Source organism: Dreissena polymorpha, chromosome 1, assembly GCF_020536995.1.
Source record: "Dreissena polymorpha isolate Duluth1 chromosome 1, UMN_Dpol_1.0, whole genome shotgun sequence".
Classification (NCBI taxonomy): domain Eukaryota; kingdom Metazoa; phylum Mollusca; class Bivalvia; order Myida; family Dreissenidae; genus Dreissena; species Dreissena polymorpha.
Window position 1 is genome coordinate 209904685 of NC_068355.1, and position 16999 is coordinate 209921683.

Here is a 16999-nt window from a genome sequence, read left to right on the forward strand (position 1 = left end):
GGCCTTGTTTCTGTGCCAAGCATAATGTCCGGGTTTGTGGTTTCAACGAGCGTAGATATATAATTGCTCTTTTTCCGTGCACTCCGGAAGTTGACATTCAAGATTCTCAGAGATTTCTTGCTTTTAGAAGGTTTGGCTTGACTGGGTAGTTTAGGAGAAGATACCAATGCAGGGCTGCCAATAGAGCTTGTTGATGTAAACGATTGGCTGTTACTTGGGTTAGGTGTTGCAAATGCCATGTCAGATGAGAAGTCTCCTGATGGATCGGTGGTGGTAGGAGATAGTGACACGGATGTCGACTTTGAGCTGTTCATCTAGGAGTACAAGAAAGTGAGACCGTTTCAAAGCTCTGATGGGTATGGATGGCGGAAGTTTGCGAACAAATCTGATGTTAAAATAAATCTGAACTGCTACTGACGGCTGAAAATCATGTGACAAATAATAGACCGAGTTTGGAGACAAATGTTGTAATGTTGATACAGTCTGGGAAATGTGTAGAATCATTTGAGAGTCTGGACCATTTTATCAAGCTATGCCATATACTATTTTCTTGGGGTAAATCTGCGGCCAAGAATAGTAAGAGCGTGGTTATTTGGAGGTTTCTGATGAAAAACATATTTATTTCCGGGTTTGTTGTTGTTTTTATAGTATGTGTCCTCAAAGAGCCGTAATGGCCGAACTCAAGCGTCTGAGTGATCCACTGAATAGCTGTTCAATTTATGTTCATTCGGGACGTCTGCAGGTTAACCAGTGGGCTGGATTGGATTAGGGACATATACAAACCAAAACTATGCCAAAAAGTAAAAGGAGCAGGTTGGGTTTGTCCAATTTTCTAAATTTTTAAAGAGCGCCAAAAGCACAACAATGTTATCGGGCATGCGCAGTCAGTATAAATCTTTTTGTTTTGCTTATCTTTGTTTTGTTTTTTTCTCTAGAATTTATAACAGAAACAGCTTTCCGTACTTTTATTTTCATTCAATTGATTGCGCACATACATTAATGACATATTTCTGTAACATAATTTCTGTGACGAAAAACACCAGTTTTAGCTATTCGGACGTGAAAGTTTTATATTAAATATTTTTGAAGCATCGAACGAAAACAAAACGTATTTCGGATTGTGCATGTGTCGTGCATAATTGGAAGCTTTGATAAAATTCTTGTGATCGCTGCGACAAGTCATTCGATTTTGTAAATCGTGTTTTTGGTGGCAGTGGTTAGAAATCGCTATAATCGTTTAAAAAGTGTGATTCAAAATAAATATAGATTAACGGATAGAATAACAGAAAGCGGATTTCAAATCGGTGTCCTTTTATTATTATAAGCATCGGATTAAAGTTGTAATAGAGGTAAGCGTGTCGTTTACTTATTGCCTGTTGCTGTTTGGTGAATCCTGTTAAAGTTCAAATAGAGGCATCAATATAATGTGAAGCAGTGTTTCAGTTTAAATCGATATTTGTATGATCAAAATTGTGTGCTACCTGTCATTTAATAATTTTATTTTAATTGATTATTTCGTTGATTTGTGGCAAAGACTGAAGGTGGGCGCCATTTCTTCCAGTTGAACTTCACGCGCACACATTCTGAGGGCCGATTATAAAAGGGCCAAATATTTATAATGACCACGCAACGGTGATAAGGGCATCAAAAACTGTACAAATGTGTTACTATATAAAGTAAGCTTTGTATTATAAGCAAATAATAAGCAGATAGCAACAAATAAGTGGGATAGATGCTATTCATTTTCTCTCATCACATTGGAGAGTTGATGACAGTGCCTCTTATTTTCAAAGTTAGAGTAATATACGTGGATAATCGATGTTGAAGTGTCTCTTTACATTTAGTAATTTACGAATTATAACATGCCAGTTCGTCTATTGTAGTAAGACAGAAAATAACCGTCTCTCAAATGGCTGCTGGGGCCGCATGAAAAGGTACTTGTCTTCTTTTTCGTTGCGGATGCAGAAGTCAAGCGTATGTTCATCCCGCGTTTTATGACCTCCTTGTCCAATCAAAATTTTATCAGGGACAGTCTGACTTAGGCCAGAGCCTGTATAAGTTCACTGTAATCGAGAGTCTCTAAATAACTGCCAGCTGTTCTTCTTATTGTTGAAGTAGAAAGGCATCACTTACGCTTAGGGTACTTAAAATATGTATATTATTTTTCGTGTTTGATTATGTTGTCGTTCTTATTATAACATACAATAATGACTAAGATAATTTCATTTATTACACATACAATCAGTAGTTATATTACTAAATGTTGCAAAATAAGATTTATTCAGAGAGGGTAATCACGTGACACACAAGATGGCGACGTCCATTCCAAGACAGGTATTTTTCGCCGTTTTATGTCCTGTCTTACTATAATTGATTGTTAAAATGACGCTCACATTCCGGCCATATCGGCAAGAAAATGATAAGCGTTTATGTCGTATTAATATTTACTCTATATCTCGACTTTTCGCGCTGCGAAATATCTTAGCGGGTCACAAATTTACATCTACCCTAAATAAAATTCGCTGCTAGTAAAGTCGAGATAAAGAGCGAATATTATTACGATATAAACGCTTATAACTTTCCGGTCATTCCCCAACAACGAATGTTTATGAGTTAATGCCCTTTTACTAATGCTATAACAGTTGCTCATGAGTTTTTCGTTCGGGTCCTAGATCTCAGGCATTAATCATAATGATGTGATATTGATAAGATAGTATATGCTGTATCCCATAAGGTTAGACATATTGTTCAAGTTATTTAGCTATAGTGATTTTCAGGTTATTTACCGTTGACTAATGACTCATTTCTGGATACGTTCTAAGGCGCTTATGATCTTTTTATATAAACATGTATTTTGAAATCCTGATAGCGAAAACGTGCGCATAGTTGTATATATTGTATATTTGCAAACCATTGCAATACCCAGTTCTATAAATAGCTTACGAGTTACTATGTTAGGGTGTAGTAATAGAATTAAATCAATATAGTGCTAGAATGCGTAAGATCACAATAATAAAAAGATTGCCATTGCTTTAAGTATTAACACGGATAGTTTAGGTCAATAAATGAGGTATTAACAAGTGGACTTACAATCATAGTATTGCAAGTTCGTGTAAAAATATGTGATAATATTTACATATTTATTATTATGCACGTATTGATGTCTTTTTCATGTGTGTCGGATATATATAATGCTTCCGATCGTTTTTATATAGAAATATTGAACAAACAATGCATATTTATAAATAACTATATATCAGTCAGCATACATGCTAGCCTCTCCGTATACGGAATGTTTATTTTAATCTTTGAGATACAATTTTTTTAATTGTTCCGCTGAAATGATTTTTCGGGAATTCGTGGCTCCTTTTCTATAAATGGATCAGATGTATGGAACATATGTTGAAACTATCAACGTTCGCCGTCGAAAACGAAATGCAGTTAATTTTAAATTTTACCAATTTAGACTTATAGAAAGACTTTCCAAACACACCTGTCATTTAGATTGACACTTTCGAATAGAGTTTCATAAAGATAGTTTCGTACCGTTAGGGGCCTTAAATAAATAAACACACAAAAAAAACCATTGTTTTGATATCGGGCACAATCTGACAATGTATGCCTTGTCGAACTAAAGATGTATCTTCAGAGGAAAATAAAATGACTAAAATGTATCCAAATTCTGGTTTGAATAATATTTAATAGACCATCACTGTACTGAACACATTTAAAAGTATTTATTATTATTATAATTATACAACAAAGCAAGAAAGATAGAAATGATATATGCTTGTATATTGGGTTATTTGCTTGTTTCCCTTGATTCGTTCCGCAATAGCCTTTTGAAAACACAATAATATGACTTTGCAAAGTTTATACTACGTTTTCAGGATTTTGAACACGACAATACTTGTACTAATGTTCAAACTCTGCAATTATCAAAGGTATTTGTTTCCTATATGTTTTTTCCGATGAGGACCAATTGACAAATTGTCAAGACCGCATTCTTATTTAGAATGCATCGTAATAACATTATGATTATTAACAAATTGCACCATATACATGTAATAGGTCTCATTTGTATCGTTAAAACTACGTACATATACACGTTGAATTTGATTAAATGGATGTCTTTAACAAAAAATCAATTACATAGTTTCGTTCCATCATTTTAAGATATGTGATTGTCGATGTATTATTTCAATATAAGTAGCACACCATATGTGCTTTTTCGCAAATAATTTGCGACTGCAATATTGACATAAACACTCACATTAATTAAAGTACGAGTTTTAATGTAAATGACAATTATAAAATTGCATATTTTAATACTTAAAAATTATGTGAATCTATATGAAACAAATCTTAAACTTTTTTATCTAATAAACATTGCTTATTTTAATAAAATATTGGATGTATGTTTTGAGATATAGAATCGAAGGATAAATACAAGTAATTTTCGATAGAAGGGCACTATGATACGTACTACGATTAAACTGCGCAAAATACGTCATTCTGGTATGAATGAATCAAATTGCTTTAAAATGATAACCAATATAGCTATAACTCACGTTATACAAAATGCATTAAACACAAGTTACTGCCTATAAATTATGTCATAGAATATTCCATTTCGATATTTCAATAAGACAATAATTCAATTGCGTTAGCTAGTATTTAAAAATAATGTTTTTAGAAACGTGTTCCTAATTTTCATAAAAAGTGCATTATAAACATGGAACATTTTCTCTTGTTTTTCAAAGCCGGTTTATATTTAAATACGATGCACATAATTGTGCTGTTTTTTTATATAGTTCAGTTGTCATTCAGCTAAAGTGCAGAATACCGAATTGAGATATTACTCGCAAGTTTGAATATGTTAATACAAAAATTATTAAATCTTTGGATTTAGAACATGTAGAATGTAAACAAATAATAATTAACAAGTATTGCATTATTCGATTAAGTTTACAAACTTGAGTTTATATACCTTCATAGCGTTTTTCTTAAAAAAAGTGTTTCAACATAATTCATGCTTATTAAGGAGAGTCTGCATACGGGCGAGAAAATTAGTTTGATGTTTTTCGAAAATCTCTGCATGAAGCAATAATGTCTAATTCTAACGCTTAATTATGCATTACAGAGTATTCAACAAATTTAATTTACAAAGATCATTCCACCAGTTCGTAATTAATTGACTTACGTACTGCAAAAAAATACATAGTTCATACACTGTAGAAGTAGTGCTAATGTCGAACAGGATATGTTTCTCAAAAATCCCCAAACGTCATTACGTTATACTCGATTGCACTTTATGGTGTGCAGTCTATCGCTATATAATAATGGTAACGGCAATTTAAACAGAAAACATTTGATCGTAACACAAACACCATATAATGTTGCACAAGTGAATAACATGTTTCTTCCATTCTTTGTTATTGACTTAAAGCATGTCCAAAATTAAGAGCCGCATACGGTTTTTCTTCATCCCTCTTGTTGTCCAAGTTACTGTACACAGGCAAGGTCTCCGGGCTGAATTGATTGAGTTCTGCGTGCCCTATAAAGATGAACCTATGAACGTTATCAGTCTCTTACACATACGTATTATTATGGTTACCCACCTTTCGACATGGATATAGTTATGTTACAACAAACGTTGAAAATGTATATGTGCGCTGTAATTGTCATACCTGGTCGGTCGCTCATTGATTTGTTGACAACATCTGTATTGGTAAGTCTGAAATGTCATTCACGGCTATAATGATTATGAGGTAAATTATGTAGAGTATCATATATATTGTAAAATTTATAATAGGTTATAGTATAACATAGTATTAGTGTGCACTGTTAAAAACCCATGTTGGCGTTCGAGTTCGGGGGTTTCTTGGAAAGTCAGTGATAAAAATTAAAATAATGCGGAAACTGACTCGTTTGAATCGAATGATATATATAACCATAGCTAAGGCTACAATGACTGCAAATACAAACTTAAAATTACTTAATGTAATACAAACTGTAAATACTCACTCAACTAATGCAGTATGTGTGTGTAATCTGTTATTTTGCAGTGAGTCTTACTCAGATCACAGTGTACCAGAACGTTTTCATAATATGAACTTTGTAAGATTAAGAATACCTTTTCTTCCGGAGTAAGCAACATATCATCGCGATTATTATTATGGCGACAAAATTCACAATCAAGCTTGCAATCATTCCAGATTTAAATCCGATCCCGCTCTCTTCAGACACAAACCGCTCTATCGAGGATTCTGAAGAGAAATGAGTAATTGCATCTGTCCGCAAGAATATTGAGGCAATTATTAAAGAATTAAGGCAAAGATGTCAACATAAAACATAGTGGATATTTGTTGGATTCGGTAGATTATCGATTTTAATTCACGAGTGATCATATAAAAGAAAATATATATTTTCTATGATCACGAGTGATTTAAATAGATATTCCACCGAATCCAACACATTTTCTTTTTATTGTTTGCTTTTTTCAACGTTTATATAAATTATATTGTTTAAGAGTTTTACTAAGGAATTTCGCTGAGAAAATGACGTCATTTCGTCAAAAAATGACGTCATTTCACAGTAAACAGTGATAATTATCGATAATGTTCACTGTTAATTTTCTCTTTTTTCTAGAAACAGTGATATTAGCAGTTTTAATTCACTGATAGTTCTCTATAAACCACTGGAAAGCATCAAAATAATAAATAATAACTTTATAATTTATGAGCGATCATTTGCGTTTATGTCATATAGCTATATATAAGTGACATTGTCTGATAAACATCCCCTCTTGTTTGTATAAACTGTGATCAGTTTCGTACATGTCCCACAAGCATAATGTTATCAATATATAGCAAAAGGAGAATAATTCAACCCAAAGTATTTTTCAAATAAATCTTACCACATTTACCACCCTTATATCCCGCAATGCATCCCATTGTGCATGTGCCAGGGTTTGAACATCGGTTTTCTCCAGCTACTGGAGCACAGTTTGTTGGACAAGGATTCGAACACTGTCCACCAAAATGGTCATTTACGCATCCGTTGACACAATCACCATGTTGATCACACCTGCTACCATTTGACTCTGCTGCGCAGTTTGATGGACAAGGATTATTGCACTGTCTGCCAAAAAAGTCCCGGGAACAACCCTCAACGCAAACACCTTGGTCATCGCAACTTGTGCCATTGTTCATCGATGCACAGTTCGCGGGGCATTGTTCACATCGAAAACCATAATGATCTACAACGCACCCATTAAGACATTAGTAATACTTATAACACATACCTCCGTTTAATGAAAGTGCACAGTATGGTGAGCTACTACACGATCATATGTTCATATGTAAAATGCACATACAAGAAAACAAAACAACATAATCTACATAATGTTGATTATGTTGTTTTGTTTTCTTTTATGTGCATTTTACTACACTAAATTATTATTGTTTATTTGAAATTTTCTATACATCTATACTTATATTATAAAATATAATGTGCAGCGCATTATTGTTCTCGATAATAAGTGTTGTTTTCATCCCAAAACTTAAAATTAAGAATACAAAAAACACATATTGATGTTACTAATTTTATATAACGTGTACACAATTCTTTGTGACTTCAGCTTCTATGCCGAGGATAGGTGCGTTAAATTTTTGTATTGCAAACTGTTTTTGTTTTCGCTTGTTACAATCTCAGTTCTTAGCCTTAGCGAGTGATTCTTTTCCGTGATCGTATACATCAATATAAGTTAAACTTACTTCCACAAGAGCATCCCAGCACGTCAAATCGTAACGATATGTACCCAACCCACGTGACTGGTTGGATGCGCACGCACAAAGCACGGACTGGACTTGAAAGCATGTTTGTCACGTGTGAATCTTGGTCTGTATTGCCAGGAAAAATCTGGAAAAAATAAATATACCGTTTATTTAATTATCTCATATATTGATCGTTGAGTTTCTGGCTTACTCAAATTAAGGCAAACTCATCGACAATTGTCACAAAAAAAAAATAAACGGAATACTCATAATTAGTCAAGCGCTTACGAGATCGAGAATAAGGTAAAGCGATTATGGCTTTGAATTCTGTATAATTTGCCAAAAGAAAGAAAAGTGGAGAATAATATTTATTAACCTCGTTGTCACCGTTTGGTTTTGTGAATGTTAAAAAATTCACACAGTCTTCTGAAAAGTGAAACTGATATGAAGTAACTCGTTGGTAATGACCTCTTTCAACGTTTCTACCCTGAGTCACTATCCCAGTAATGTAGCTCCTTTCTAGGAATCTCGCCTAAATAATGTGAAAATAGAAACACTCTTATACCATTATATACAACTTATTTAGTTGATTATGTCATCAGTTATTTCTCTCATGTTTGAATTAACATATTCATTGAGTAACATATTTATTTACAAATGTATATGATCAAGTCAGAAATAACTTTCCAACAATACCTGTATCCACTGTTGAGCATCATTTGTTCGGGCAGCCCAACAGCCATTTAGCCAACTCTTATTTTCATATATTTCTTTAGTATCCAGCCTATAATTTTGCCAGCATAGAATGAACGTAAAGAAATACCATAAACTGGGAATGATTTTACGAAAGTTCCTGGGGTTGTTTAAGCTCAAACTTGTCGATTTCAAGTCTTAGTTGAAAACGTAAGATTATCCAATTCAAGTAAGCAATGCAAGTAACACACAATTATTATGTATGTGATTCAAAACCACCATTTGCATTATACTTCACGCATGTTCTTGGCCAGCATGCAAACGCTCAATTTCTAAATATTGAAAGCCCATTCAATATTTAGTTTAAACATATTTTATTTAACGAACAAACATGGTATACATGCGCTTAGCATATACAATAATAACTGAGTCACATTGTACCAAAAAAGGATTAGAACGAAACATCAAGATCTTATATGGTTCTTTTCCATTCGCAGTAATTGCAAGCTAGTGTGTTACATTTCTTTAGGTAGCAGACATGTATTTTAACAATACACTATATCAAAATTCAATATTTGACAATACAAAATATTAATGCAATTACTATATAATTAATTTACAGCTGCTTTTGAAACTGTAAAAAAGCTGTATGAAATAAAATAAATAAGGTTGTATGAATCTGTGCTTATGAACACCAATTCAATACATGACATCATATAGTATAAGTATACATGATAATCTTTGTGCATGTAAAGGACCAACTATAACATACATGATGCATATCACAATGCTGACTTGAAGAGCAAATCGTCTTATCTCATTTACACAATGAATAGAGTGTGGGATGTAAATAAGATACTGAAGGAAATCAAAGTGGGTCTAAACTTGTGACTGCAAGCGCCGCAAAAATGGGCGCATATTATATAAACATATTAACTGAGAAGCGTTAATTATTATTCATCAAATACAATGGTTTGGTTACTTTGTAATACACCCAAGAGGGTCATCCAGGTCGGAAAACTTCAAAATAACAATGAACTTTCACCGATCGATTTTAACATGTGTTTATCGATCATATTTTTGATTATTTGCACATTTGTATCAATCTGTATACATTTAAATTTATTGGCTTGCTTCCAATTCCAAATACATACATATATTTGTTCATTTGTAACCACTTAACCTTGAAACAGTATTGATACCTCAGTAACCATTTTACTTAAATGTAAAATGCGATCATTACTTTTATTTTTAATCAGTATTATTTTTTTTAAAGATTCCCCATTTGCAAATTAACTTATAGAACCAGAATTGCCGTTATATGTTCAACTTCTTTTAAGTTGATGAACACATGTTAGTGATTTGACTTTGTGCATGTTTTTTCTTTACATGACCAATGTTTAAATGTCGACCAGATATAGTGAATAGAATTATTCAGACGACTTTTCGCCTCAATCAGATTTCAAATGAGGTATCTAAATGTCCCATCCTAAGAGTGTAATTGATTTGACATGGTGACTTTGTTTTGAACTACTTTCGACCAAAATTCAACTTGGGACCTGATGTCAAGGTAAACAATTATTGAGGTTGAAGTCATTAATGCGGGTTGAAATGAGATAACATGAGTCTTTGAAGATTTGACCTTTAGATTTTCAGTTTTACCCAAAATTCGAACTAGTCTTAGATATCGTCAACATTCAACATTCACAAGATGTCGCATTGAAATCTAGTACAAACATTATATTTGCTAAAATTGGCATATTTAGTGTCGACCATGTGCCTGGGATTTCAATAAGTTCCCAATTAATTATTACATTTGACCCTATTTCAACTTAGCCTAGATATTGGCGATATAAGATTGCGATACAGTTACATCCAGATTCAGTTATAAAGGTGGCTTCTTGAGGGGTTCCAAGCTTTCTCTAGGATTTTACCTGGTGACCTTATTTTAATAATATCTTGACTCGATTAAAGCTTAGACTAGATTGTGTAAATATGAACAGTATAACCAAGCTCCATCAAGATTGCCTCTAAAGATGTAAAACATAAATGTAAATGAGGCATGACACCAGGACGCTGGACATTGACTGACCACAATAGCTCACCTGAGCACTTAAGGCGCACTTTAACCAGTTTACAGACCCTTCTGTGTATTTCTGAGACATAAAGCAATAATGTGAACAGTTTATGTACACATGCAAAGATCTGGGTGTATTTAAGCTTGGCCCAAAACAAATATGAAACTTTATGTGTAAGCGTTGGCACCTTAATGCAATTTTCAAATAATTTAATATTTTAGTATGGTAATATAGGACCTCGTAAAATTATACCTGGATCTCCCCGGACTATAGTTGTCAAATGTCCTATTGAAATCAAACTCACTAGAAGCCGTCAGATAATCGTCAGGAATGGGACGTTTCCCGGACACCAGATACTTAGTTTCCAGACATGTCGAGGTACCTTACCGTTGTGTAAATAATGGAATAAAATGACTAGAAAAAACATTACCAAGACAGAGGTTCGTGTTCATATCGAATCTTTTTAACGGAAGTTACCAATTGTTCTTATAATACGAGATAAAACATACAGCATAATATGAAACATTAAAAGGACAAACATAATATAAAATAACGACACATAACCTGTTGTAAATATAATTTAATTGTTTAATTCAATGAAACTTATTTTAATTTGTATTGATTGTACAATTATAATTGGATGTAGTGATAACATGATTAATTGATCACAAGCTTAAACATGTATACTAGACCTCTTGCAATCAGGCCAAGTTCAAAGATTGCTATTACTCTACACGCCACTTGGTACTGGAAAATTAATAATAACTGTGAATACATTGGAATATTGTAAATGGATATCTGCTTCATTTTCCTGTTGGGACAAAGGTAATGTTTTTTTAATAACGAATGCGGCATACGTTTTATTAAGTAGGATTTAATGTATTCTGCATTTCGGAACAATTAAATCTAAAAAATTTAAATATTCATACGACAGTATGTTAATGTTTAATTGTGTAGTCTGAGGTGAAAGTTCAACATTGACATATTAGGAAACTAGCATTAAACATATTACAGTAGATGCAATTGGATGTTTAAATCACAAATGATTGCTAAAGCTGTGTGTCAATATATAGCGGAAACACAATTAAGTATCAGCTCAGTGTGTATCCTGTTTTTCAATATATATCGGAAACACCAGTACGTATCAGTTCAATGTGTATCCTGAATTGATATCAAATGTGTATGCATACAGGATTCAATAGGTTAAATCACAAATACTTGTTTGAAACTTACATCGACTGTCTGTCAATATGTATTAGCATTAAAACTAATTCTCAGTTCAATCTGTATCATGAATTGTTATTTATTGTGAATGCAAACATGATTGTAATATATCAATGGATTAAACTTTTGAAAAATATTACGGTTTCCTTGTTCAATAGTAAACAGTAAAGTTTCTGTCTCTTACAACCTATTTATCTTTACTCTAAAGCACATAATATCAAAACTAAATGGGAACTTAACCAATCAAATGGTATAAATAAATCATATAAACTTGATGCATATGATTTTATACCATATGTTTGTTTATTTACATCAACTAAAACAGAAAAATTATCAAATTGTGAACTATACGTTTCCCTGCATTAGTTTTAAATATAACATACACTTCAGAAATACATTTTTTTTATAAAGCTACTTTAACTATTTCTTTTAGTCTCACCTGCATATCTAACATCGGGAAGAAAACATTATAACTCCTTTAGCACAAAGAAAAATCACATTCAAAACAATATTATGTCCATACATTAATCACTAACAAATCGACCATTTAACAGAATCTGAATGCCTACAAACCCCAACCTGTTAAGCTTTGTTAGCTATTGAATTGGATTTAACTGCGCATACATTAAGGCTGCATCAATTGACCAGTCGCCAAATTATCGATCGCTCCGCCCACAAAGTCACGTGGTCTAGTGATTAGAAAACTCCGGCAAGCAGATCGCAATGGTAGCGGATTAGGCGAGTGAAATACTATATATGTAACGATTATCACGCTATTTTCTACAATGCATAGTGAATATAAATTGTTAAAGCTGCACACAAAACTAAACTGCTTTGAAAAACTTTAATACAATCATAAATGCTTTAGATGGAAATGGCGTCTTAAAAATAAATGATTTAACGACAGACTGACTATCAGACACGTTTCATATACATATTATTGGTAGTTTAATAAAAATCCGTTGTTAAAATGAACATTTATTTCATATTGATTTTGAACTTGTATTAAACAGCCTTACTGTGAATCCGTTGGCAATTTATATATAATTATTTTTTGAAAATATTTCTATTAAATGCAAATGACACTTCTATATCATTATGGGTGTTTTTTTAAGTAAAAATGTTTAGATCTTTGTTTTATTGTGTTACTTTTTAAAAAAGACACCGATTCTTTTTATTTAGATATAAATTAAATTTCAATTGTGATTATAATTTAATATAGGCCTAAATTCGTGATTTCATTAACAGATAGTCTCATATTTATTTTATTTCATGTATTTTTAATGCGAACCAGTTACATTTCACTATCGAAAAATGAATTGTTGGTATTACGGTGCTGTTCCCGAACATTCGAATGGAATATATTAAGCATTTTATGTATTTGTTTATTTATAACAAGATGGACCTTATATGTTCATTGCAATGTTCGCATTTTCCCCATATCAATATATGGTGTACTAGAAATGTTGTTGTTGTTGTATTATAAGCCGTACATTTTTACCTGAAGTCGCTAAAGCTTGCTAAGCCGCGTTGAAATCACCTTTTTGTTGATTTTACTTTAGTTAAACTAATATTTGAGTTTACAATTTATAATGATTTCCCTCGTTTATGATCCACAGAAAATAAATATATAATTGGAAAGTATTCAAGTAATTAAATAGTTTTCTATTATTGTGTACAGTACCTAGCAATTCCTTAATGTTCCTTCATTCTGAGATCCGCGCAACATACTGTCATTTAGTAATTATCGACAATTACGCTTATATGCACGTGTGGCAATTATTATGTTGCCAAAACTGTTTAATAATATTGTGCATCAAACGGTCTAACACGTTTTATAGAACACACAACTGGTGTGGTCAAACTATGTATTGTGTTTGTTTTTTTCATTACTCGTTCATATGTTCAAGAAATAAAAGTAAAATAATGACCTTTTATAAAGTATGTATAGCATCTACAATTTTGAATAATGATCAAACAGTAATGATCAGGCATTTGATATACAATATGTGTAAACTCTTAAAAATTACGTCCATTCCATATGTATGACACGCTTTGTTTGTCGGACAAAATGGCGGCCAGATAAGCGTTGCTGAGGAGAGGAAAATTTGACTGACAGGTGGCGACTGGTTAATTATTTAGTATACACCATTGCGCATGTAGGAATATGTTTAGGCAGACTGTGTAAACTTCAAAAGGCTTGCGTTCAACCTATTTTTTTCACACTGTGAATGCCGTTACACAATTTAAAGTTTAAGGTTTATTGGGTACTACTGGTTTGCGCATATTTTCAGGACAAAATATCGCGTAATTTTGATGTTTAAATGTGCGAAATAAATTCTGAAACTTTGCACTAAGCATTAAAAGTTATTTGCCAGTGTGCATACACGATTAAATGCTCAAAAGTACACGAAAGTATGGAAAATAAGGTAATGTGACATTTTTGAGACGTTATGCTTTACGTAATGTACTAATCAACACAAAATTAACGTTTTTGAACATCTTGATATCTTATTACAGGTGTCTTACAGACTACGTCTGCTAAATAGTTAAGGGATACTATTTTGACCATTAAATGCTAACCGAAATACAGGTGATATTTGTAACAATATAGCATGCAAAATAAACTGAAATATAAATAGCTCGCAATTAAGATAAAGTAATTATAGAACTCAATAACCATTATCGGGAAAGTAAATCTTTGTACCGTCACCGTATTTTAAAAGCAATAGGTTGCTGAACCATTCGTCTGTTAAACTGTTAAAGCTCAAGACAAGACAAATATTTATTAAGACTTGCACATTGTTCATCGTCTAAACACAAGACATTTGACATACAATGTCACGAGATGAACATAAAAATAAACCATAAGAAGCATCGTATACGTTTACAAAAAGGCAAGTTAACTTGCATGTTTTATATTTATGATTACTATTTGAAGTTAAGTAACAACATGTCATCACTTTGAATAAGTTTGAACCATTATTTAACCATCTTAACATATCTATGAATAAATAGTGGTTATCTTCCTAACACGCCGCACACTAAAGCATAACATAATTTTTTCTCAACGTTTAACAATCGTTTACATAACTCTAAGTGTACTCTTTCCAATGCGATTGATGTATTTTATAAAAACACATTTCACATGCGTTATTCAATATGGATCCACGAAAAGCATCGAATAGCTGACATTGTGTTTTTGGTGTCAAATCAAACTCTTTAGACTTATAGATTTAAGTGCTTTGCAAAATAAATATTCTTGACTTACATAATAAAATACAAATGAATGTAAACAATGTTAATAACTAGTATAGCTATGTTAAATCGATAAACCGTGACATTCAGATCTATTTGAACGACCGTGTTTATCATTAAAATTCACTTTTGCCAACGACTAGGGGGATTAACCCTCTGAATTATCTCAGCGCTTGATGTGTCGTCTCGAGTCGAGGTTGATGTGGAATGTAATAAGAAAGTATTGGTACGGCGACTGAGTTACATATATATCGTTTGACAAAACCTGTCAAGTGAACAGATTCGTATAATTTAAGCATGATTGCATGATTGAGAAGCATTATATTTAAAACGAAGTTACATGTAACAATATACAATTTAAACAAGAGGGCCAAGATGGCCCTAGTTCGCTCACCTGAGAGGAGTCGGTTTACTCAATCTTTACCAAATGTCAAACTTTACCTAGATATTGTCAAGACAAACATCCTGGTCAAGTTTCATCATTATTGAACCAAAACACTGGCGTATGAAGTGTTTTTGTGTTTGTAAGATTTGACCTGGTTACCTATAGTTTGAGTTGACCCCCCTACCAAACATCAAACTTTGCTTACAAAAATAAATATTATGACCAAGATTCATAAAATCTGAAACAAAATTGTGACCTCTAAAGTGTTTACAAGGATTTTGTATAATATAATGAAACTTTGAACAATCTAAGGGCAATAATTATGGCATAAATTAATTGATTTTGCTCATTATCAAACTTGACGGAGATCTTCCAGCAACTTTGATAAAGAATACTTGAGAAATGTGAATGCTAGAGTGTTTACGGACGGCGGACAAAGACCAATCCTAAAACCTCACCTGAGCAATCAGGTGAGCTAAAAAGTGTGTTTCACCGATCTGAACCATTTTCCAACTTGTCCGAGAAATCAATAAAACCAATGTATTGACTAAGTTTCACGATTGTTAGGCAAAAAATGTGACTTATTAAGTGTTCGATCACAAGGTTTCTCTCTAGTCACATAAGGAAAACTGCCCCACCCCCTGGCGGCCATGTCTTTTTTACCGATCGGGACCATTTGCGAACTCATCTGAGATATAAATAAAACCAATCGTTTCACCAAGTTTCATGATGATTGGGCAAATAATGAGATTTCTAGAGTGTTCACAAGATTTTTTAGCTCACTTGATTGCTCAGGTGAGCTTTTGTGACCGGTCTTTGTCCGTCGTCTGTCCGTCCGTCCGTCCATCCACATTTGTTCGTAAACACTCTAGAGGCCACATTTATTGTCTGATCTTCATGAAACTTGGTCAGAAGCTTTGTCCCAATGAAATCTCGGTCGTGTTCAAAACCTAGGTGACTAGGTCAAAAACAAGAAAAAACTTGTAAACTCTGTAGAAGTCACATTTCATGCCAAATCTTCATGTAACTTTGTCAAAATGTTTGTCTTAATGATATGTTGGTTGAGTTCAAAAGTGGTTCCGGTCCGTTGAAAAACATGGCCGCCAGTGTGCGGGGCAATTTTCCTTATTTGGCTTTAGAGAAACCTTGTAAACACTCTAGAAGTCACATTTTTTGCCAAATCATCATGAAAGTTGGTCAAAACATTGGTTTTATTGATATCTCTGTTTTTACATTTGTAAATTAACGAGTTAAAACAAGCTATTTCGTCTATTGTACTCAGACGAAGGGTAACGGTCTCGCAAATGTCTGTTGGGGCCGCATATCAACTTGCAATGGCACTTGTGTTCTTGTTCTTGGCGGATGCAGAAGTCGACCGTATGTTCCTCCCACGCTTTATGACTTCCTTTTCCAATCTAAAGTTTATCAGGGGCAGTCTGACTTTTGCCAGAGCCTGTATGTGCTCACTGTTATCGATTGTCTCTAAATACCTGTCAGTTGCTCTACTTATTGTTGAAGTAGAATGTTATCAATTACGCTTGTGGTACTTAAAATTTGTATATTTTAGTGTTTGATGATGTTGT

General features: G+C 33.0%; 1 protein-coding gene across 1 annotated transcript; it reads right to left on the bottom strand.

Moving 5' to 3' along the window:
* Window positions 1-3680: 3680 nt before the first annotated feature.
* LOC127864839 (uncharacterized) lies at window positions 3681-12484 on the bottom strand. Its single transcript, XM_052404729.1, has 10 exons — window positions 12213-12484; window positions 11242-11296; window positions 10802-10931; window positions 8475-8562; window positions 8155-8310; window positions 7779-7923; window positions 6920-7261; window positions 6137-6269; window positions 5691-5737; window positions 3681-5557 (listed from the first exon to the last, which is right to left on the bottom strand). The coding sequence occupies exons 1-10, from the start codon at window positions 12225-12227 to the stop codon at window positions 5436-5438; spliced, it is 1233 nt and encodes a 410-aa protein (XP_052260689.1). The 5' UTR covers window positions 12228-12484; the 3' UTR covers window positions 3681-5435.
* Window positions 12485-16999: the final 4515 nt, after the last annotated feature.

Coding starts and splice junctions, on each gene's coding strand:
- LOC127864839 (XM_052404729.1), bottom strand. Junction 10,932..11,241: donor ACTTGGCCTGATTGCAAGAG/GTCTAGTATACA, acceptor CACAACGGTAAG/GTACCTCGACATGTCTGGAA. Junction 8,311..8,474: donor ATGCTCAACAGTGGATACAG/GTATTGTTGGAA, acceptor CACATTATTTAG/GCGAGATTCCTAGAAAGGAG.